The following is a 24,440-nucleotide window of genomic DNA, read 5'->3' on the forward strand; positions in this document are numbered from 1 at the left end:
TTTCAGTTTCCTCTGCACTTCTGGCCCCAGGAGAATGATAACACAGGCGTCTTCGATGGAGGGAGGTTATTGGTTTGGGATTGTGCAATGCTCACCTACCTACTCTTAGGTGCTGCCTCTCTGTAAGGAGGACAGAGGGTTACCCGGAACCTGTGGAGCTCCCAGAGGGGCCCAGAGAGATTTAAATCAGACTTGCCTTGGAGTTTTTGCCTTGGCATGTCTGCTCAGTGCCTAGCCACCACTTCACAGGCTTCTAAAGTATTTGTCATACTGATTTCCTTGAGGGGATTCAGAAGTCTCTTGTGGGTCTCTGGAGACTTGAAGTACATGTTCTGATGAGATTATCAATCCTAGTTGCATTTTCCCCTAAATCATATTCCCAGTAGCTCCTAGGACCTTAAAGATGATGGTTTGGGCCTTTGTCTTGAGATCAGGAAGCTCTTAGAGGAAACAAAAGGCATCAAACCCACTTATTTTCACTATTTCAACCCTCTGGTTCCTCTGGGTTTTGAAGGAACAAGAGAAACTGGGAAGAAAGCATCTAGGAAGCCAGTTTGTACATCATGGAAAATGATAGCCAACATGGCTGTCTCAGGAACCTCAAGGACACCCTGTTACTACTGAATTCCACTTTCCCTGCTGCCTTTTTCCCAGGGGCCGTGGTTCCTGGAACTCAGGGCATCACAGCTGGGAAACAACCATAAGAGTTAAGATTGCTAGAATCCATGACAGGAGGCCATAGTGTAAATTCCTCGAGTCAGACTTTGGTTTGAATCAGACGTGGGTCTCCAGAAAGTTTTTCCATACCAACATGGTGTCTGCTGCTGAGTGATAGCATGGTATAGGCTGCCTGGGTTTTAACGTCAAGCTGTTCTTTTAGGTATGGTGGATTTTCCCTTGGTGTCAGTAATTCTCAGGCATTTCCTCCGAGTCAAGAAGTTAACGATGCCATCAAGCAAGTGAAGAAACACTTGAAACTGGCCAAGGTAGAGTATCCATTCTGAGATCTGTCAGATAAGTGGGCCTGGAGCTCCTAGGACATGGATGTGGCGGGCAGAGAGATCTGATCACCAAATAGCTCATTGTTCTGAACATTTTGAGTCCATAGCCATCAGTGGCATTTAGTAATTTCAGCTAGACCTGACTGAACTGTGCAATACATATTTAAAAGTCTGAAAGACGGGGCTGGGGATTTAGCTCAGTGGCAAAAGCGCTTGCCTGGCAAGCGCAAGGTCGTGAGTTCGGTTCCTGGTACCAGAGAAAAACCAGTCTCAAAAAAAAAAAAAAAAAAAATTCCTGGTACCAGAGAAAAAAAAAAAAAAAAAAAAAAAAATTTAACCAGTGCGTAAATAAATTGGGCTTGAAACACACTTCTCTGAAATGATCGCTTGCTAAACAGTAAATGAATTGTTTTTGTTTTTCAACTGGTAGTCAGTTCTTCAGTATCTGGTAAGCACACACTCCGCTTCTCTGTATCTCAGGTTTCCTATTTTGAAGTGAGAGTTGAGGAGGTCAGGTGACAGGGACTCTAGGATACTGGATAGCAGGGCTAGTTCCAGAGTCCCTACCTCTGTCTCCGAAATACAGGCCTTTGTGTCTGTGTGCATGTACATCTGCACAAAATGTGGTGCGCTTCTGGGAATGATGCCAGGGGAAGACTTTGAAGAATCCTCATTATCCTCATTACATACAGACATTAGAACCTTGAGACTCTGAGCCACGTTAATTTCTAAGTGATTCCTTCAGTGCTTGTGCACTAAACTGTAGATTAAATTTAATTTCAGAGAGCGAGGTAGTGGTGGTATTGCTCTTCATAGGTTTTCTGTGGTCTGCAGATTCCAGGCTTACTGTTGCCACTTGCCTGTGGGAACTGTCATGACTGAGGCGGGTTTCTGTCGTTTGTAGGACAGTTCTGCCGATCGATTTCTCAACAGCTTGGGAAGGTTCATGACAGGATTGGACACCAAAAATAATGTCAAGGTAAATCACTGTGTGTATTCTACTAGTTTCTTGGTCAATAATAATCCTTGTGCTCCCTGAAGTATTTTCATCTCATGGGAAAGTTGATGGGAGAAATCATGGTGAAAAAGAGCAATCTTTACCAATGTGTCAGTATGGCAGTGTGATCCAGAGAATTTGCATTGCCCCTAGACTTACAAGGTGAACCACTGTGACCTTGGCTAAAGTTACTTCTTAAACTTCAGTTTCCTTAGAATATAAAATGGAGACGGCATCATGGCTGTCTCCGAACAGCTGTGAGAAGTAAAGGAGTTAAGGACAGGAGGGCTTCAGCACAGTGCTAGCCCCTGGTCAGTGGTCAGTGTATCACGCGTGTTGTCATTTCTTCGCCACATTCTCTGACTAAAATGTTTTCTTAGTAAGGGACTAGAATTTCTTTCTGAAGTTTACACGCATGTTTCGTGTGTGCACACGTCCTTTTGGGCGCGTGGTTTGGGAACACTGCCTTGTACCTGGTGTGTTTTATTTCAGGTGTGGTTCAACAACAAGGGCTGGCATGCCATCAGCTCTTTTCTGAATGTGATCAACAATGCCATCCTCCGGGCCAATCTGCAGAAGGGAGAGAATCCTAGCCAGTACGGCATTACTGCTTTCAATCACCCCCTGAATCTCACCAAGCAGCAGCTCTCGGAGGTGGCTCTGTAAGTATAGCTGTATCCGAAAGGGTGGAGTGATGAGAAGAGAGGGCGCTGGGAATTGTGGAGCAGGGCAGGAAAATAGGAAGCAGGTTGTAGAGCAGCAGCTACAGAGGGAATCATGTTATGTAACCCTGGGTTGATCCAAACTCTGGGTGGAAATGCCCCGTTTACAAATTAGCAGCCTTCTTGAACTATAGAAGAAAATGACACAGATATGTAAAAAATTAGTATGTTGAATTCATGTACAGGGAGTTAAAAATTGTTAATGAGATACTAAAAATAATTAACTCACCATTTATAAAAGCAATCACGATCAGTTTCATTTGTTTTGAAACTACTCTTTTAAACCTGTGAAATATGCTTTTAATAGGTTTTATTTCCTGAAGTAAGTGTGTGTGTGAAGTTTAAAGCCAGTATAGTCCTAGAAATCCTACAGATCTGAGTGTAAATCTGGTCTCTAAATTTTCTAGATGGGTCATATTAAATGGGGCAATTCATGTAAATTACTAACCCTAGCACCCAGTACAAAGTTGATTATTTAACACGTTAGATCTCCTTTCTATAAATGGAGCATGGTACAGTTATTATTTTGGTTTAACACCTATAGAATATCAGTGTAGGACACTAGGGTCTTTATACCAAGACCCTGCTTAATAGGCTTATATGATGTCTTTTTATAGAAAAAATTTGGTAGAAATTTTGTATGTGTCAGGTTGATATGCTCTATCCCATTATTTTTAAATTTATTTATAGCCAAAAAAATTTATTCATAGTAGTTTCCCACTAGTATTTATTCCTTATTTAATCTTCAAGCCACATAGGTCTTTTTTGTGTGAAAGTTTAAAAATACTGCACTTGTATAAGGCTAAGAACAGTGGACAAAATTGAATACCCTTAGACTACTTTCCGATGTCCTTCCGTAGTTTCATTATGGCAGTGGAGGTAAATTTTTTTTCAGTGCTGCGGGTAGAACCCAGGGAGGCTCTGACACTAAGCTCCATCTCCAGCTTCTTTTTCCCTCTGTGTTTGGATAGGGTCTCACTAAGTTGCCCAGGGCAGTTTGGATCTTGCAGTCCTTTTGCCTCTGCCTCTCTCAGTATTAGGGGTAGACTGTACCTGGTTTAGTCCATTTTTATAACCTCAGTGAAACCAGAATTATGAAGGTTTATTTTTTTAACCTGAAAATGTTTAATCCAAAATAAGATGTATTTAGTAAACAGGTGTTTTCCCCTGGTTTATGCTTTAGATGTGTGTGTATCCTCATGCATGTCCTCAACTGCATGAGAGACTCCCCTGAACCTTGTGGCCCTTTTCTTTCTAGGATGACCACATCCGTAGACGTCGTTGTGTCCATATGTGTCATCTTCGCAATGTCCTTTGTTCCGGCCAGCTTCGTGGTGTTCCTGATTCAGGAGCGGGTCAGCAAAGCAAAGCACTTACAGTTTATCAGTGGCGTGAAGCCTGTCATCTACTGGCTCTCCAATTTTGTCTGGGATATGGTAAGAATATGTCTGCTGTGGTATGAATCTCCGTCAGGTCATGCATGATAAGACAGCAAGAGCCCCTGTCTATGACCAGGAAATGTTCTAGATGGTCTAAAAATGTATCAAAAAGGGAAAGGGAGAGGGAGTTGTACACTTTCAGGACACTATTGGGTACAGAGCTGATTTTAGACCAGAGAGAACATCTGACTACAGTTATTAGCACCACCACCTAATTTCCTTTTGAAACCTTTCCCAAGAAACATAGCAATGGAAAGACCTTAGTCAAAACCCTGAGTCAATACCTCTAATTTCTCCGATAGATTTTAACCTACTGGGTCAATGTCGTCTTTGTCTAGCTAAGAAAGCCACCTGTCGTTTGAAAACTTCCTACATTTTATCAGCAGCTTACTCATCCATTTCAGAGGTGTTTGCATGCCAGCTATATTATTTCTGTTTTGACCCAGATGAAGGGCTTCAAAGAATTTTGAAGTTCTAATTATTATAAAAGGAAGTTGAACTGTAGCTCCCTATGACTTCCCATTGATTTTAAGCCACTCAGAGCAAATGTAATACTTAGATATTTAAAGACAACTGTCATCCAACTGAAGTTTTCTACAGATGAGGCCAGATACAGAAACAGACCTTGTAATCTCCAAAGCACGGCACAGACGTGAGCTGTGATGGTCAAGATGATGAGAACTGTGCTAATTATGCCAAGCCTTTTAGACTCGCCACAGTTCTGGTGCGATTCTTTTCTGTAGCTGTACTCCATATTGTTAAAATCTCTTCTGAAACACAGAGTCTAGAATTAACCTAGACTGTTGTCGGATTGGTTGGGAGTCCGGAGAGAGCTGACTTTTATCCCATTGTGTGGTTACTGCAACACAAGGTCATTGCATTTTACACTTCACACTGTCTTCTTGGCAGCTTGGTAAATTCAGTCTCTTTCATTCTATGCTAATGTAACTGTGTTTTTCCTTAAGTAAGCTTAGTATTTATCTCTGTTAAGGTATACCTTGTTTGTTTTTTAATCTTCATCCATTAATTCATTTATTTCAAATACTGAGTGCTCACTGTGTGTCTGACAATGCCAGATGGGAAAGTCAGAGATGAAAAATTGAGTCTCTGACCTCAGGGATATCACTTATATTTTCATGTATCTTCTGTGCGTCCCTTTTCTAGAGTCCGACATTTGCTATAACTGTCTCTTCATCTAAATTGATAGACACATTGAGTAGGATGTGACTGAGGCAGAGCCCTTCAGTCTCAAGCTATAATTCTTCTAATGGCTGAAAAACCCACCGTCTCTTCCTGCTTGGGCTTTGCTCTGCTAGCTATGAATTCTCATAATTGTCCTATGGCCAAGTCTTTATTTCTGCATTTTAATGCTTCAAGCACTGTCAGAACAGACTTTAAAATTATTCTCAGTGTGATGAAACAATTCTGACATTCGTGTTATGAGCACTTAGTTCATAAATAGATTACATGTGAGATTGAACTTGGGCAGACTATGATATAGCATTAATGATGAAACAGACACAATCATCTCTGGGAAGAATAATGGAAGCTTATTTGCCTCCTGTGAAATTGAAATTACTCTGACTGAGAATCCATCGCTCAGTAAGTTTACTGAGCGTGACACCTTGGCTTAGCTGTGGGAAAGACAGAAAGGGCATGCAGTTTATAAAATCAGCCAAGGGTAAAATGCTTGTCAAAATGGATTGCTCAGTATTTTGATTAATAGTTTATATGGCTTCATTAATTCAAAGTTATTCTTCAATATGTATATCTGTCCTTTCTTATCTGATGATGGTGAAGACTTGAGATGTGTTGTATATTTGACTTAGAGGTCAATTTTATTTCTTTGCTTTGTCTTTTAGTGCAATTATGTGGTCCCCGCCACGCTGGTCATTATCATCTTCATCTGCTTCCAGCAGAAGTCCTATGTGTCCTCCACCAACCTGCCTGTCCTAGCCCTTCTACTTCTGCTGTATGGGTAAGGCACCTCTGGGTAGCGGACTCACAGTGGGAAAGGCATATGGCACCCAGTGTCCAAGGGTGGGTAGGGGACTTATGTGAACCTTTATCTCTGTACCTCACCAGGTGGTCAATCACACCTCTCATGTACCCAGCCTCCTTCGTATTCAAGATCCCCAGCACAGCCTACGTGGTGCTCACCAGCGTGAACCTCTTCATCGGGATCAATGGCAGTGTGGCCACTTTCGTGCTGGAGCTCTTCACGAACAATGTGAGTTCCGCAGACACAGCACCTCCTGCTGACCTGAGCATCTCTGGGGTGCCAGAGGACGGTGATTAATCATGATCTTATTCCACTTGTCTGTGACATTGGTTCTGCTGCCTGCCTTGTCCTTTTTTAGATTCTGCCTGAGTCTGTATAGTGACTTTCTCTCGTACTGCACTTTATATTTCTCTGGGCAAGTCTTTCATTTTCCTTAGACAGGTTCTTTTATACTTCTTTATATTTCAATGTCATTTTTCCTGAGACTCAGTCCTCTGCCATCTTTTCTTCCCACTTTAGACACCTTCTCTGGCCAATTCACTTTATTCCCAAGGCTTTTATTATCATCTCACTCAGTATCTTATTGTTATTTCTCAAATCTAGGCACTGATGGTTCCATTGAATTATAGTTATCCATTCTCACATCCTGCATGGATGGTTTCATAGATAATTTATAAATACCCCAAACTGGACCTGTCTTCATCATCTTTCCCCTCAGAACCTAATATTTCTTTCATTATCCCTGTTGCATTTAGTGGCATTAGCCTGAGCTGGTGCTCTTGTAGTCATCGTCGGTGCTTTGGTGTTGGTCATTTTCCACATCCAGTTGGTAAGGTCATCAGTTATTCTAGTTACGGATCTCAAAAGCAAGAGTTCTTCATTTCCTGTTGTCATGGACTTTGTCTAGACACCTATTTTAGTATACAAGGCCATTCATAGGTGCATAACCCTTCCTGGCAGTTTCTATTACACCTTTTTGCAAGGCCCTGTAACTTCAGCTGAATTGCTTCTTAAACTCCTATATTCCTCCAGCCTGGCTTGAAATGCCCTTCTTCTGTCTTAGGCCTGGGTAGCAACTCTTTTATCCTTTAAGACTTAGCTTGAAGGTGAAGCTTTCTTTACCCGTCCAGTGGAATGTGTTTTTTTTGTTGTTGTTGTTTTGTTTTGTTTTGACCCTGGCCCAGCTCTGCCTCCAGCACAACACATAGTGGTTATGTAGTCATCTCCTACTTGCATATTTCTCTTCATCAGAAAGACTACTCGTTATTTTTGCCTCTCCCATACCCACAGTGCATATGGCACACAGTGAGTTATTCAATTGCCGTATATTTGATCACAGTTGCCCTGTGCACTCATCATAAGTTCTGTTGCATGCATGAAGGTGTTTTGAAATTCCAGCAAAATCCTGAAACTCAAATTTTGAGCCAGAAATGAGCAATTTGCTTTTTAAAAGCTAAGCAGTGTTATGGATTTGTTTCTGATTAAATGTAGCCATATTTTTAAACTTTGTTCATTTCTCAATACTCATAACATTACTCCAGATTTTCTAAAGAACCGAAAATCCCTGCTGCTACTTATTGATATCTGAATTCAAAGGCCCAGTTTGTCTTCAAAGAGTCAAATTTTTCTTCTCTTCCGTATTTCAGTCTTTGACAACTTCTAGCCTAAAATACGAATGATATCCACACTTTGTCTCTCTCATTGTCTTTAGAAGCTGAATAACATCAATGATATCCTGAAGTCTGTGTTCCTAATCTTCCCACATTTTTGCCTGGGACGAGGGCTCATTGATATGGTGAAAAATCAGGCGATGGCTGACGCCCTGGAAAGGTTTGGTGAGTGAAGTAGGGGCTGCAGGATGCTTTTGTGCAGGTGCTAGTTTGAATGGGCCTTGGCACTGTGGTATTTTGTTTGGGGAAGAGGCTGGTGCCTGGGCAAAAGATACCTGGGCTTCTGTTTCCTTCCTAAAGGCTAATGCCAGTGCATTAGCATGGGTCTGGCATGGGTCTTGTGACCTGGACATTTATCTAGGCCTCCAAAGCATTGAGATAAGTGAAGGAGCAATATTGGAAATTTTTAAAACTCTCACATTTGCTTGGACCCCGTGCCTAATACTGCTGTTTTGTTTTTGAGAATCACTGGAAAAGTCAACCCACAGCTTTGGGAATTAAGATATAGGCCAGAGGATCCTAAGGAAACATGAACACTTAGACTCTGTTAGGAAAATCATGGGCCTGCAAATGTGGTCATATATTATGTTTTGCACAGTCTATAAAAAGATGACTTACTGAAGCTTTTTCTGCCTTTAGAGTGGTTAAAAATATTTCCCCTCTTCTCATGTGACTATCATTCATCTTCTGGCTAATATAGTTAGATGGGCCATGTTATTTAATGGTGATAGAAGAGGGTTTGTTTTCAGCTTTGCACGATGAAGGAGATGTGCTAAGATACTAAAGCATTTAAAGAATATTTATGTAAAACCTGGTAACTTAACTGAGTCACTGGATTGTATTATAAGGTATTGAAATAGGGATCTTTTTAATGTTTTTTCTAATACTTCTTAAAACATATAATTACTAACCCCACAAAATTATTCTGTATTGTTTGCCTGACTTAAAAGCATTTTTGGTATGTCTCATTGAAAAGGAAAGATTAGCTATCTTACAGAAGTGTTACAGATCTAATTCAAGCTCATGGAAACTCTGATTGATGTCCGCTTGTGCTGTTTCCTTAAATTAGACTTAAAACATAGTTATTCTCTTTTTTTCATTCTCTTTTTTGTGGCTAATAGCCCCTGGCATTTCTAGAATAATAGGTGAACATAACCCCAAATCTGAGAAAGTGTTATGGTTTTTGGTGCCTTCATTCTGATGGAATCTTTGCATTGTGTCTGCCAGGAGAGAATCGCTTTGTGTCACCACTCTCTTGGGACCTGGTGGGACGAAACCTTTTCGCCATGGCTGTGGAAGGGGTCGTGTTCTTCCTCATTACTGTTCTGATCCAGTACAGATTCTTCTTCAGGCCCAGGTAAGCTTTTTCTCAGAACTCACGGAGCACTTGGTTGGAGGTCACAGAGGACGAGCACAGGGAAACATTCAATAGGTGGTTGACTTGAATGAATTCAGATAATCAAACTGACTTTTCCTGTTGTGGCATCTCGCAGCCCCAACCTTGCCAATCCTGGAAACTGTGGCAAGTGGGTTTTACATGGTTACATTAGAGGCTGGATTTTTGTCTTGAAAAATAGTTCAAAAGGTTAATTTTTTTTTTTTTTTTTTAAGAGACAGGGTCTTACTATGCAGTTCAGGCTAGCTTTGAGCTCACTTTGTAGCTCAGGCTGGTCTCGAACTTGCAAAGATCCTCCTGCCTCAGCCTCCTGAGTGCTGGGATTACAGGCGGGCACCACCATGCCCGGCGCGCCACCATGCCTGGCTCAAAAGGTTAATTAAAAAAAATTTTTTTTTCTCTTTAAGGCCTGTGAATGCAAAGCTTCCTCCTTTGAATGATGAGGACGAAGATGTAAGGCGAGAGAGGCAGAGGATTCTGGATGGTGGAGGATTGAACGATATCTTGGAAATCAAGGAGTTGACTAAGGTAGGACAGTGAGTATGGGGTATAATAGCTTGTCTTCAATTTTTTTCAGTTTCATATGCTGGAAAACTAGTATTTTGTTGACTTTCTCAGTAAAAAAGCATACTTCCCAAAATGTACATCCATGCCAAGCTTTTGTCAATTTTATTTAAAAGGTATCACAGAAATTTCTTAAAGAAATCCTACTGAGAATACTTCTGTAATGTGAATTCTTGTGCTTGAAGTTACTTTGCATAGTTACATTTATGTGTTAATTGGGGTTTTTTTTGCCTTTTTGAGACAGGGTCTCGATATGCACCTCAGGCTGGCCTTGAGCTCACTTTGTAGCCCAGGCTGGTCTTGAACTTGCAAAGATCCTCCTGCCTCAGCCTCCTGAGTGCTGGGATTACAGCTGTACACCACCACGCCCGGCTATGTGTTAGTTTTTTAAACATACTAATATTGTATATCTGGTCAAAGCTGAGGAAGGGAGCGTAAGTGATTTTGAGGTTCATAGTCCAAAGAGCTGATACAGCTCTGTAGATATTAATGACCAATATAGATTTTTAAAGATTAAGTTTAAAAACATCAGAAAGAAATTCATTTTTATTTTGAGCTTCAGAGTTAGTCAGAAGCTGGTTGTCACAGTGACAGAGTAAGACTCTTAGCACGTAGAACAGGCGACTTAGTTTTATTGATGAGTCTTATTTTGTGGTGTGTTTGGGTTATAATCCCTTCTTCAGTTGTTTGGGAGATCTGTGAGTCACTGAGCCTCATGGATTTTTGCAATTTGTGTGTTGCAGATATACCGAAGGAAGAGAAAGCCTGCTGTTGACAGAATTTGTGTTGGCATTCCTCCTGGTGAGGTAAACACACTTGGTCGGCGTTGTGTTTGTCTCTATTAATTCAGACCATATCTACACAATCAAGCCACAATGTCTATAAGGGGTAAAGTGGCTTTTCTACTTATGCCTGAGTAAAGCAATCAGTCATCAAGCAGAGAACGGGAACCTCTTTTATCAAAAAACAATTTGGAATAATCTCAGGCAGTTTAAGAAAAGCGTGCAGATCTAAAATGCTTTTATGATCTATTTGAGATGATGAAATTCAAATAGGTTAGAAAAAAGAGACGTTTTCCTTTCTCGTTTCTGTTTTTTCTTTTATGCTCTTCAGCCAGATTAGATGGTGTCATTTAGCTGGCTGTCATTACTGTTCTTCACACACTGGCTTTGGTCTAAACCTAACAACTCAGGGCTCACACATACAAAATTGTTTCATTGTAAAATATATATTTAAATATCTGTATGATGTCTTACAAACCAAGAAAACATTTGATTTGTCACTGATATGAAGAACAATGTTTTAGGATCTTGTTATATAAAAATTAAACACAAGTTGCCATTTTATGGGACGCTTATATTTAGACTTAATAGTTTGCTTGTACAGCTCACTCAGTTTCACTCTTTCAGTGCTTTGGCCTTCTGGGAGTTAACGGTGCTGGCAAATCATCAACCTTCAAGATGTTGACTGGAGACACCACTGTCACGCGCGGGGACGCTTTCCTTAACAAAAACAGGTGAGAAAAGGAGTTGCCTATATTTTGCTGCAAATCCTTTTTCTCACTTTAAAAAATAAATTTTTTTTCCTGATTACAACAGTACTATTTAGAGCTCATAAAATGTTGAAATATAGTAAAGTGTATAAAGAAGAACCTAAAATCATCCACAATTTCACCACCTAAAGATAATCACTATTTACATATTCTTTCAATCTCCCACTGTTCTTTTTAAAAGCTTTATTCAGGTATACTTTACATACCTATAATTTACTTGTTTTAAGAGAACAATTCAATGATTTTTAGTAAATTTCCAAGATTCTGCAAGTATTACCACAATCCAGTTTTGTAACTTTTACATCATCCCAAATCTACCTTTCTATACATATAAACATATCATAAAGTCAAACCATACTGTATATAGATTTAAAAACTGGTTTTAGTCATTAATGAATATGTTACTACTATTTTCCAATAGGTTAAAGACATAGAATTTACATGGTACATAAAATTCCCATACACATTTACCTGTTATTTAATTAATTCCTTATAAATGTTGGACATTTACTAGTTTTCATTATTCACTATATCTATATGTCCTTATATCCAATTTTTATCATTTCCTTGGGGAAAATGTCTACAAGGTAAAACGGCGTATGCCTACAAAATTGACCTCTTTGAAGGGTATAAACCGTTGAAGTTATTATCACTGGGTCATTTTTTGAGACTGTACCGATCGTTAAGCAGTCTGATCTTTGGGGGTACAGCTACATATTAGAGTCTTGTTAGAGAATATTACTCTTGAGTACTATGAATGTGTGGGGCATCACCTTTTATAGGGATAAATGTACAACACAGTGACTTTCAAGCTTCTGGCCATAACTTACCTAGAAAGTACATGTTGTATTTCAACCCAGTGAAATACACATAAACATCCCCTCATAAAACCTAATGAAAAATTTCGTAAAATTGTACCAATATTACTATGTTTAGTGCATTCTTATACTTCTTAGGCTATTCAATAGTGTATCTTTTAAAAAGTGCTGGTGACATAAAATTTTAATTTATTTCATGACCCACTAGTGGGTGATGACTTGTAATTTGAAAACAGTGAACAAGGGGGATAGCCAGTAATATTGAAGGGCAAGGAACTTAATGTAGTCATGGATCTCCCATCTTTTACCAGTTTTTTTCTGTATCTGTGTAAAAGATCCTTAAGAGAATAGAAATTCTCAGAATAGTGCTGCTGTACCAGCTGTATTCCAAGTGTTAAGCCTCTGGAGCGTGTAGCATTAGCAGCAATAACTGGCCCACGCTAAGGTTTGTCACACTGACTGGTTATAAGGACGGACTTGGGCAGTGTAGCTGTGAGGGTCATATACAATGCCCATGGGTATCTCAGTCATAATCTGGAAAAGGCTGACCCTGGGAGTGCTAAATAGATTTGCACAGAGGAATGACTATTACTGAAGGCCAAGTTCATGGTTCCCTGGGGGTGGCTGAAGATTAGTCATCAGAGGGGAACATGGATGCTGATTTTTTTTTTTTTTTACCCGTTAGAGATTCCTAAACTGATTGGCTACCCAGAAGGTGTAGATATATATATGGTATATTTTTCCATTACTAGATTCTCAGAGGGTCTATGATTTTAAAAACAAACAAAAAACCTTTAAAAGCTAGGAGGGCGTCTGGGCTGGGTATGAGGTCTGGAACATACACACACTGTGGCTGAGTCAGTGTATGGGCAGCAGAGGGCAGAGGGAGCTCACACCCAGAATTTTGGGGCCTTCTCTGGGTCCAGATGGTCACAAAAAGGTGCTTTGGAGCAAAAAGGTGCTTGGTACGGATGACCGGTCACAAGGTCAATCAAGTCTGGGCTGAAGACTTAGTGCTAGACTCCAAAACAGTGTGAGGTTGTTGGTGAAGACCATGCTGCAATTGGCGTGGACCCAGGAATTCTGAAATGGGACTGAGCCTGGAGGCTGAAGTGCTGGGAAAGCCCGGTGTGAGAGCTGGGCAGGGCAGAGGCAAGACCCAGACTACAGGAAGAGTTGCCATCCCAGGGGCAGAATGGTTGTTCCTTCAAACAGCAGTGGGCATATGGGTATCTTTGTTGTTCATAAGCATACTTTGTAGGAACATTAAGCCAGATAGTCTGATGAGACTATCTCTGAATGCTTCAAACCTGACTGGTTTTGTTTTCCTTGCAGCATCTTGTCAGACATCCATGAAGTCCATCAGAACATGGGTTACTGCCCTCAGTTTGATGCCATCACAGAGCTGCTGACGGGGAGGGAGCACGTGGAGTTCTTTGCCCTCTTGAGAGGAGTCCCAGAGAAAGAAGTTGGCAAGGTACCACAGGCACCGGAAAGCCAGCCTGCCCCTTGGCATCCTGACACTACACCATATGGCTTTGTCACCATGACACAGGCTGTAGGCCGCTTTTCCTCACGCATGCGGCAGTGTGAACCACTGATTCTCGCACTCGCCGTTAGGGTGGGAACCCCTCGTGGTGCTGGGTTGGGAGTGGGTGGAAAAGCACAAGCTGGGAACAGAGAGGACTGCTCCCATCGCATAAGTTCCTCCCCGCTGCTCTTGGCTCACCGGCCATGGCCAGGTTGTGGTCAGAGAATCCAGTCCTACTCAGGGGAAGAACTTTCATATATAAGAAAGCGCGATAAAATTACCAAGCCAGACGAAAGTCACGGTGCTTTTTCTCTCTCCAGGTTGGCGAATGGGCAATTCGGAAACTGGGCCTGGTGAAGTACGGAGAGAAGTATGCCGGTAACTACAGTGGAGGCAACAAGCGGAAGCTCTCAACAGCCATGGCTCTGATCGGCGGGCCTCCTGTGGTGTTTCTGGTGAGTGTGCCTGTGGGTGGAGCCGTTCTGGCCTGAATATATGATTGCACTTTTCAAAAGTCCTGTGCATATGGGAGTTTTGTGGTTGCCATAGTGGTGGTAAGTTGCCCTCCAGGAGCGGCAGAGCAGCCTTCAAGGAACAGAGGGAAGCTTCTCCCTCAGTGCAAATGTGGGTGGCTCAGGCATACCTTTGGATGCTCCCAGATAGGGATACTCTGAGCACTTCTTTTTGTCCTGTAGGTGTGACTAAGGCTGAGTGCGAGTTGCTCTTTCTCTGGGTCAGTCTTCCTGACCGTCTATGTGCGTGTGCCTTGGGTACGGTGAGGACGTAGCGTCAGGATCCTCGTGCTAGCAGCCGATCCCATTTCCTTATCCACAGATAGAAGAAAGACAGAGTAGACTGAACAGTAGCTCTTGCCCCTCTTTTTTCTGTAGAGGAGAGGAGCACTGATAGTATTACAGAAGCAGCTTTGGGTTGAGGCTGTAGTATTCCCCAGGCTAAATAACAGGGAGTTTCTCAGTGCCTAGCAAGAGCAGACTACCAGGGCAAACTGAAGAAAGCTAAAATTTAAAAAAAAGAGAGAAAAGAAAAGAAATTTTATCCAAATATCTTACTGACTGCAGTAGGATTTTCCAACAAAAAGCATATTTAATATATACTTGGCAGTTGTGAAAAAGGATTAAAACTAATGGGTTTTTTTTCTTTCCCTATTTATTTGGGCAAATTTGCTCAAACCTATAATATATTACTCAGGATATTTGAGTTTTGTGCTTTAATGAGACATCAGTAAGACCTTGTAACAAGTGAGTTTGAAACTTACTGGATTTTTTTTTTTCCAGCCTGTCAAGAAATAAATAGGATAAGTCAAATTTTAGGCCACTTGAAGAATGTTTCAGCATTTAACCATTTGCTGTTTAGAACAAGTGCAGTTTGCTCTCAGCATTCATTCAGTTTTACCTGAAGACACTCTCTGAGGCTGAGGCAAATCGGACTGGTTTTCAAATGAAAATAAAATAGGAAAATTGTTCTTTGAGTTATTTCTAAACAGAACTTGCTTCTAATCCTAATGTAACAGGAAGCCACATGATGATCAGTATTCTTTTCTGGGTGATAAATTTCAAACCACAGAACAACACAAAGCAGAACATCGCGTTCTGTGCAAAAATACATCTTCCTTGCCATTGTTGTTGTGCAAGCAGCAGATTTGACAGTGACCAAACTTCACTGAGCCTTGGTTTCATGCTTGATACCAAGAATGAAAGTGAGATATTTCATGGGAAACTTGGGAGGTGATCTGTAAATTAGCTAGGGGTAAATGCTGCAGCTACAAGGGCTGCTGGTAAGTATTTTGGGGGCAAAGAGGAAATAGGACAAATATACCTTTTATGGTTTTTATTCCAGGGAATAATAAAACTTACTCTAATTACAGGATGAACCAACCACAGGCATGGATCCTAAAGCCCGGAGATTCTTGTGGAATTGTGCTCTCAGCATCGTCAAGGAGGGGAGATCGGTAGTGCTTACGTCTCATAGGTCTGTAGCATACTCCTGGTTTGGTTTCTACACTACATTACTAAATTCTCCAATATGATGATTTTATAAAACCTAGAAGATACAGAAAGGCAAAGACTAAAACAATTTTACCTGAAATTATACAGCTTGGAAACAACTATTCTTATCACTGGCCTGTGTATGTTTGCAGTTTCCCTGTGCAAGTCGACATACACTTGTAGGTATGTAGTTTTACCAAAATGCAAGCATAGTGTAGGTACTGTTTTTTTTTTTCACTTAATAGATTGTGAACATTATTCCAAGTCAGTAAATTTGGATGTGTCATCATTTCATATTACTGGGTAGTATTAGGATAGACCCTAATTTATTTAACTGTTCCCCTTTGTGTAGACATTGGGATTGTTTCCAACTTGTACACACTTATAAGCAGCACTGCAATAAGCAGCATCATTCTACATCTTCATCTTTTGCAAAGGGATGTCGTTATGCCCTAGGAAGCTGGAAATCTGTTTCCCTGCAATGCCAGATGTTATGGTGAGGTTCTGAATGGCAATAGGAACATCTCTCTAAACCTAAAACCTTATTATGTTTTCCCACAGCATGGAAGAATGTGAAGCTCTTTGCACTAGGATGGCAATTATGGTCAATGGGAGGTTCAGGTGTCTTGGCAGTGTCCAACATCTTAAAAATAGGTAAAAACAATAATTTCTTTGGGATAGAGCCTAGAAAGAAAGCTTGGTATTTAATTCTTCTGTGAGTATGTAAATGGTGGCTTAGAACTAAAGAGAAATTAAACTGAATAGAATGGTACAGTGAAAAGAAGGAGGGCTTGGAAGTCAAACAGACTCCTATGTTCAGGGCTGGGGATATAGCTCAGTGGCACAAGCACCTGCCCGGCAAGCACAAGGTCATGAGTTTGATTCCTGGTACCAGAAAAATGCTTTCACCATGTTCAAATTTTGTCCTTACCATGTGCTGGCTGTGTGACTCATAGGCAAATTACCTAACCACTCTGAAAGTCAGTTTCCTAGGAATATTACTTCCTCGCTTTGTTATATGTACAAAATGAAAAAAATCGCATGTGATAATGTGATTAAGAGCATAATCTTTGGAGTCGGTGCAAATGGGTTCATAGCCTACCCCTGCCCCTTATGAACTTTGTGTCTTGAGCAAGTAACTTACTCCCTGGGCTTTCAGTTTCTCTGAAACATCTGTCAGATATTCACGGGTCCAGTGAGGATGAAATAAAATTGTGTATCCAAGGCATTGAACATAGCACCACACAGAGTTAGGCATTCAGTACGTAACAACCAGTTTCTTTTCTCAGCCTGTGATCTCCGGGTCTGTCGGGGACCTCCCTTTTGTCACAGCACAAGTGGGGTTCTTAGGGTTAAGGATTCTTCGATAAGCTTCCTGGAGATAATCCATTGGGATATTTCTTCCTGCTTTCAGGTTTGGAGATGGTTATACGATAGTTGTCAGAATAGCAGGATCCAACCCGGACCTGAAGCCTGTCCAGGAGTTCTTTGGACTTGCCTTTCCAGGAAGTGTCCTAAAAGAGAAACACCGGAACATGCTACAGTATCAGCTTCCATCTTCCTTATCTTCTCTGGCCAAAATATTCAGCATCCTCTCCCAGAGCAAAAAGCGACTCCACATAGAAGACTACTCTGTTTCTCAGACAACACTTGACCAAGTAAGCTTTGAGTATCAAAAATAGAGTTACTTCTGTGGGTGAGCATTCCTACCCATTTATCCCCCACCGTAAGCCTAACCGCGTTTCAGGCATGTTGTGCTTGAATTCCTGATTTACTATTATTAGCTATGGTTTTTAGTAAACCTCCACAAACCCTAAAAGGGAGATGATGCATTCCATTTTCTAGGGTTATTGTGAAAGCTTGTTGTATTAACAGTCATAATACTGACCACTGATTACCATCCATGAGGCAGGCATGTTGCCATATGCCTTACCCCTGGCAAAATGTACCAGACATATCCTGCCACCTAGTAGGTATTCTGTAAATGTTCTTTCCCTCTTTGCTTTTATCAAGCCTGTATATTCCAATGTAAACTGATGGCTAGGCTGTTATGAGGGGCGCTGATATAGAAGATCAGGTTTTAAATGATTATTGATGTTTTCAATGTACTCTTTCCTCTTTCACACAGTTGTCTAGTTAGCTTATTTATGCAATTCTGTATTCTTCCATTGACCTAATTTCACCATAGGGAAAAATGCAACTGAAATAAAGAAAGAGTAATTCCAGAACTTTGGGAGGCTGAGGCAGGAGGATCATCAAGTTCAAGTCCAACCTGGGCAACTTAGCAATTTAGGAGACCCTCAAAAGGAAGCGGGGCTGGGAGATACGGAGTGTAGAACAGTGAGGAAGAACAGAATTGAAAATAAATTAATTATTAAATAATAAATAAATAAAGCAAACTAAGAGGTACTCATAAAGGTCCAACTTCCTGTTGACAGGTATTTGTAAACTTTGCCAAGGACCAAAGTGATGATGACCACTTAAAGGACCTGTCGTTACACAAAAACCAGACAGTAGTGGATGTCGCAGTTCTCACATCTTTTCTACAGGATGAGAAAGTGAAAGAAAGCTATGTATGAAGAATCCTGTTTACACAGGCTGGCTGAAAGTAAGGAGAACCAGATCTCCCTTTGCACCATGTGTGAAGTGTTCCAGAGGAAAGAGCTGGAAGATTTTGTGTGAAGAAGTAAACTGGATACTGTACTGATACTATTCAATGCAATGCAATTCAATGCAATGAAAACAAAATTCCATTACAGGGGCAGTGCCTTTGTAGCCTATGACTTGTATGGCTCTCTAGTGAAAAAGACTTGAATTTAGTTTATTACCTTATATCTATGTGAAACTCTAGTATGGAACCCAATGGACATGTGGGTTTGAAGTCATACTTTTTTGTTCCTGTGTATTCTCACTGGGATTGCAACAATAATTCATCAAGTAATTATGGCCAGTGATTATAAAAATCAGAAGGCATGTACATCCTCATCCACTGAGACATGTCATGCCAGGAGACTGGTTTCCTAGTGACACATCCATTGCTGGCAATGAGTGTGCCAGAATTACTAGTGCCAAGTTGCTCAGAAAGTCTGAAGCACCATGGTGTGTCACAACACTTTTTGTGAAAGCTGCTATGCTTGGACTGTATCAACATCATTAAGTATCAGGTGACAAAATGGTGCCTTGTTTGGCTATAGTTCTGCATTGATTCCCTCTTTGATGAGCTGTTCTGGTGGCTGTAACATGCAAAGTATGGGTATCTCTAGACACGCAAGAATCGTGGTTCCAACGTTATGTTGCTCCATGTTTGCAATCATGGCTGTCATTTTTCTGGGACTGTTTAAATACACTTCGATCTCAGTAAGCAAAGGATCAGCAGCTATACTGCTGGGGCCGTAAGCTGCTGAGATCAAGGCATGGAATGAAAGAGATGGTGCATTCAAATTTAGGGAGGCTGACGCCCATTTATCCTGATTATCTGCTAACATGGTACACTGCATCTCAAAATCTTTGTTGTTTGACACAAATGTATTATTTCTGGTTCTGAAAAATTAATGTAGACAATGAAAAAATAGAGTTGTTCATTGACAGAAATCTTTGTACTATTAATGTCATTTGGGATTTTAAATTCTACTAGTGACTTCTGAAACCTTAGAATGGCATCTTCGTAGCACCCCATGGCATACGGGAGTATGGCCATGTGGCTTCACTAACTTCTATCTTCCTACACAGGTTTGCAGATAGAACATGTAACTAGTGCCTGGAGCTAGGAAACAATGTGGTTAAAGATCTGGTGACATTATATTTGGATTTCTTTAAGATCACATAGAATACTCACTTCATTTCATCAATCAAGTATTTTTGTATAGCAGAGTATGTATGTACGTATGTATGTTTGTATGTATGGGTTGGGGAGAAATTAAGTCTCACTAAATTAACTGTGCCATGTTATTCAGCTAACTTGTTTACAAATATAGGTTGTTTGGTTGCGGTTGTGGGAACTCTCCGAAAGAATATTGGCCAGACATTTTTAAAGTAGCAACAATGCAAAAGCCAAGAAAGGTCACAAGGCTCAACAATAATTCAAAGGGAAGACAGCTAGCTTGGAAACTTTTCGAACACAACTTGTACTTAAGACATTTAGTATCTTTAAGTAATCTTGTCTGTTAGACACCCAGTTAAATCTCTGACAATTTAAAATTTTTCATCTTTTCAGTCACTAACTTATCATGAAAAAAATAAAATGCTTCCACAGTGAATATTTTTCAGGCTTTTAAAAACCTCATGTTATTTTTTTTAGTCAGTAAATACTTGTAAAAATATTTCACTGATGCTTGATGCCATCTATCTTGAAAAAACAAAAACAGGAGAGAACATTATTAGTTCTGACCATTTTCCAATAATTAAATATTAACTCTAAATGCCTAATATTTCAAATCTATTCCAAAAGTGTCTGTCTGTGAATTTACAGAATTTTGTTATGTGACTAAAATGATTGTTTTACAAATTAAGGTTAATATTGTTTTTTAAAACAATAAAGTATATTTGTAATAACTATTGGCATGAGATCACTCACTAAACTTCAAAGAATAATTCCTGATTTTTCCAAATCAAACTTCTCTTGCTTTCTTATCTCACTGTAATCATGTTCTAATTCTTCATTACATTAAATCCATGAGCAGCTCTTTAATTAGTCTGATGTTAAGGTCATATTTCAAAGAATCAAAAGGCGTTGTGGACTATTTTGAAAAAATGTACTTCTATATTTAAAAAGATTTTTCTAAAAAAAAAAAAAAAAAGATTTTTCTGAAGCTAGAAACAATTACACATTGGCCTCATTAGTATTGTGTTACCTTTTCAGGACTGTCCAGATAGTAATTTTAAAAATCATCCTGTGTAAACCTAATTATGGTACCAACCCTACCTTCCATCAAAATTTCTGTATATTCCCTGTGGAAATGTAACTGTGAGTTTCAGAACTTCTCAAAAGAAGTGTTCAAAAGGGTTCTGCTTTTGCATCTTTTGGACACCTTGAAAAACTTGTTAACTGTGAATATGAGAAATGCTAAAGAAAATAACAAGTCCTCACTATTTAAATACCCAGCACAATTCATTATTAAAAAACAAACATGCAAACCTCAAACTACTGTATTTTGATACCTGCACCGAATGCATATGCGCTGTAACTATTAAATGCTGCGCATTATTCATTCATTGCATAGTAATCATTGACTAACGGGATTTGTCTAAGATTTCTCATGGTTGTATATATCAGGTAAAAATTTTTCCTAAGAGCCGTGTGTCATATAATAGTGAACCACTTTGATACTGAGATATTAATTTGTACTCTTGTTACTATTTACTAGTGATAATGTAATACTACAGTAAGAATGCTCTAATTCTTTTCATTGTTGCATCCCTCTTTATAGAATGTCTGTATTTCCCTAAGTATTATGTATGCTATTATCCTTTCTTAGGCCCTAGGATGGAGCTGTTTTTGTGCTTTTTTCTTCATCATTGGACCTTCATTCCAAGCACTTTATGCTGTCTGTAATGGATCTATTTTTGCACTGGAATATCTGAGAATTGCAAAACTAGACAAAAGTTTCACGATAGATTTCTAAGTTAAATCATTTTCATTAAAAGGAAAAAAACCAGAAAAATATTTGTATTGTTAATAACTTTATATGATGTATTAAAGGCATATTTCTATGTTGTAATGAGTCACAAAATAAAGCTGTGACACTTCTGTTGGTCTGAATTTACTTTTGTATGCTTGTAGCACCACCTACTGTTAAAGTATTATAAAGCCGTTACAAAAGTAACAAATGTGTGTAATAGGAGAGAAACCATTTGGAGTAAAAGTTTTAGCAAAGGATCAAGTGCCCTGTTAAACCAAAAAGATAACTTGGGACTAGTTGAACATAAAGAAGAGGATGCTGTGCACTTTCACATCAGTGGAGCTATTGCGTAACTGCTTTTTAAAAAGTTCAAGTGGTTTTAGGTTAATTTAGTCTGCATAATGATTAAGCCGCAGAAATCTCTGAAAATGCTCTGTAGCTAGGCTTATTTCATAAAATCTTCCTTTTTGGTTTTGAGTGGGGTACGAAGTCAGCCCTCAGTGCTCTTTTGTTTATACAAGGGGACTGTGGCACATATCAAGCGAGCAGCTGGGACAATGGCAAGGGTAAACAAGCGCGAAAAGTAGAAACCATGGGGAAGGAAGTGGGGAAATGATACAGAAGTGACACCGGGACAAATGGAGATGCCTTGTTGTTCTCCTGCAGTAAGTATGATGCGGTCTACACACATGCACTGTTGTTGTTGTTTTTTTTTTTTTTCTTTTTCTTTTTGAGACAGGCTGGGCTTCAACTCATAATGTAACCCAGACAGCTCTCAAACTCATGGTGATCCTCCTGCCTCAGCCACCCGAGTTCTGGGATTGCAGGTGTGTGCCCCCACACCTGGCTCATGTGCTGCTTTGATGAGACATTGTGTTGTACTTTTCATGGTCATTAAAAATCAGTCTCAGAAAAAGATGTCTGCTTATCTCAGTGGTTGAAGCTCCCCCGATAAGCAGTTCTTTTTTGGCAGTACGAGAGTCCCGGTTCTGTAGTGATCTTTTTGGAGGGGTAGCAACATGTAGCAAGCTGCCCTACTGAGGTATAGGACTGAACTTTATGGAGAAGATTCTAGCTTTTGAGTGGGCGTGGAGGCCCACTCAGTGTCACCCTCAGAACTTCATCCTCCCACTGAAGTTCCCACTAAGTGACTTTAATGAAATGACAGAAAACCATGTGTGTGAAAAATCACAAGAGAGGAGCCACTACTGAAAAATGAATGGGTAGTTAATTTAGGTTATGCGTGAATCTTTTATAATTCTTTCCCTGTCTCTGCTATTCAAGGAAAGAAATGGTACTGGGAATCGAACTCATGACCTCACACTTGCCAGGCAGGCGCTATGCTGCTGAGCTATAGCCCCAGCCCTATGCATGAATCTTAACCAAAACATTCTCCTACCTAAAAAAAAAAAAAAACCTACAGAAATTTTCCTAAAGTCAAAAAACTGGATCTTTTGTAGTTCTAATACATCCACTTTGAAAACAGTGCAAGAGAAAATTAGGAACTGCTTTCAAGTATTCCCTGTGTTGTGAGACACTTCATTTAACCCTCCGTTGATATCTGCCCTATAAAGTAAGTAGTACCATTTTTTACATGGGGGTAAATTGTAGCTCAGAGCATAAGGAACTTGTGCAAAGTTACAGGAGTACTCGAGTGATGGAGGGGTCTTCTTGTTGCAAGTCAGGTGTCAGTTAAAATAGTGCTTGTAAGATCTAGTTAGCATCATTTATTAACACAATAAATAGTGACAACTTTGTGTGCTAGATACTATTCTAGGTTCTGGGGAATGCAGTGTTTTTGGAAAACAACAGGTACATGTTTTAATGAATTTATATTCTGGCAGAGAATTTAGCCAGCAAGCAGTGCTAAGAAGAAAAGAAAACATAGTAACGGAATAATGGTAGCAAGTCAGAAATACCTGAGAGTGACATTTAAGTTCAGCTCTATAAAATAAACAGGAACAACATCTGAAGATAAGTAGCAAGAATATTGCTGAAAGAATGCTTAGCATGAGAACCTCAAGTAGAAAAATGCTTGCTGTTAAAGGAGAGAACACAGAATTGCAACATTCCTGGTGCAGTTATCAAGGAGAGAGCGGCAGGACAGGGAATGAGGAACGGCAAGGACTAAACCTCAGGATCTGGTCAGCTTTCTCGAGGTACTTAGCTTTTATGTTTGTGCACCGAAAAACACTACAGGGTGGAGGTGTGACCTGTTCCATGTGTCAGAAACCGTGTGGGCTGCTATGGAAAGAACGGACAGTAGAGAGGCTAAGGGTTGATGGAGGTAGCAACACAGACAGGAACGGTAGCATTCAGTATCAGTTTTGGAGACAGAGCCAGCATGGTTTGCTGTCAGCCTGCATGCAGAAGAGGAAGGAAAGAGCTATACCCATTGGCTGCTGGTTAGTTGCCTGAACTAGATAGATGTTTGTGTTCAAAAGGCAGTTGGCATTTCAGTCCTGGAGTTCACAGATAATGATGCAAGATAAAAATGTAGAAATTGGGCCAGGGGTATAGCTCAGTGGCATAAGTGCCTGCCTGGTAAGCAGAAGGTCCTGAGTTCAATTCCTGGTACCAAAAAAAAAAAAAGTCGAAAAAATGCAGAATTACACACACATGCACGCACAGGTTTTAAGTCTTTAAATTTTGGTATTGAACAGCCTTATCTAACACAAGGCCAAAAAAGGAGAATGTTCTTGATTTCAGGGTTAGAAGAAAAGCTTCCAAGGGAAACTGAGAGGCCCTGGCCTGTGAGGAGGAGCATGATGTCATACACTGAAATTCAGAGAACTGTGTGTTTCAGGAAGGAAGAAATTGTCAGTAATACCCAAAACTGCTGAGAAGATGAGTGAAGGCAAAGAATAACCAGTGTATCTGGTAGGTCAGAGGTCCCTGGTGACCTTCAGAGTTTATTTTAGCAGATTTATGATCTGCAGGTATAACTTGGGTGGATTCAGGTAAGAATGAGATGGTGCTTTAGGTAAAGAGGGAAAATGTGAAAGAGAGAGTTATAAAAAGGGAGTCAGTGTAAGAGGGAGATATATGTGCATCTACAGGAAAAGCTTCCTTTGAAGGGAAGCAGAAAAACTAACAACTGGAGTACAAAATTTTATTTAGACTC

At 40.1% G+C, this 24,440-nt stretch overlaps 1 protein-coding gene across 2 annotated transcripts in view; it reads left to right on the forward strand.

The window, feature by feature from the left end:
- Abca1 (ATP-binding cassette, sub-family A (ABC1), member 1) overlaps window positions 1-19,934 on the forward strand; it is a 127,764-nt gene extending 107,830 nt beyond the window's left edge. For both annotated transcript variants that reach the window (XM_005382783.2, XM_005382782.2), the window contains exons 34-50: window positions 881-986; window positions 1,906-1,980; window positions 2,491-2,660; window positions 3,979-4,156; window positions 6,022-6,137; window positions 6,245-6,389; window positions 7,873-7,996; window positions 9,059-9,188; window positions 9,635-9,755; window positions 10,535-10,597; window positions 11,201-11,307; window positions 13,497-13,638; window positions 14,013-14,147; window positions 15,578-15,681; window positions 16,260-16,352; window positions 17,113-17,356; window positions 18,137-19,934. In XM_005382783.2, the coding sequence (XP_005382840.1) occupies window positions 881-986; window positions 1,906-1,980; window positions 2,491-2,660; window positions 3,979-4,156; window positions 6,022-6,137; window positions 6,245-6,389; window positions 7,873-7,996; window positions 9,059-9,188; window positions 9,635-9,755; window positions 10,535-10,597; window positions 11,201-11,307; window positions 13,497-13,638; window positions 14,013-14,147; window positions 15,578-15,681; window positions 16,260-16,352; window positions 17,113-17,356; window positions 18,137-18,277 (2,194 nt within the window). In that variant the 3' untranslated portion in view covers window positions 18,278-19,934. The remainder of the gene's footprint in view (window positions 1-880; window positions 987-1,905; window positions 1,981-2,490; window positions 2,661-3,978; window positions 4,157-6,021; window positions 6,138-6,244; window positions 6,390-7,872; window positions 7,997-9,058; window positions 9,189-9,634; window positions 9,756-10,534; window positions 10,598-11,200; window positions 11,308-13,496; window positions 13,639-14,012; window positions 14,148-15,577; window positions 15,682-16,259; window positions 16,353-17,112; window positions 17,357-18,136) is intronic.
- Window positions 19,935-24,440: the final 4,506 nt, after the last annotated feature.

Source organism: Chinchilla lanigera, unplaced genomic scaffold (assembly GCF_000276665.1).
Source record: "Chinchilla lanigera isolate Chin_1 unplaced genomic scaffold, ChiLan1.0 scaffold00018, whole genome shotgun sequence".
Classification (NCBI taxonomy): domain Eukaryota; kingdom Metazoa; phylum Chordata; class Mammalia; order Rodentia; family Chinchillidae; genus Chinchilla; species Chinchilla lanigera.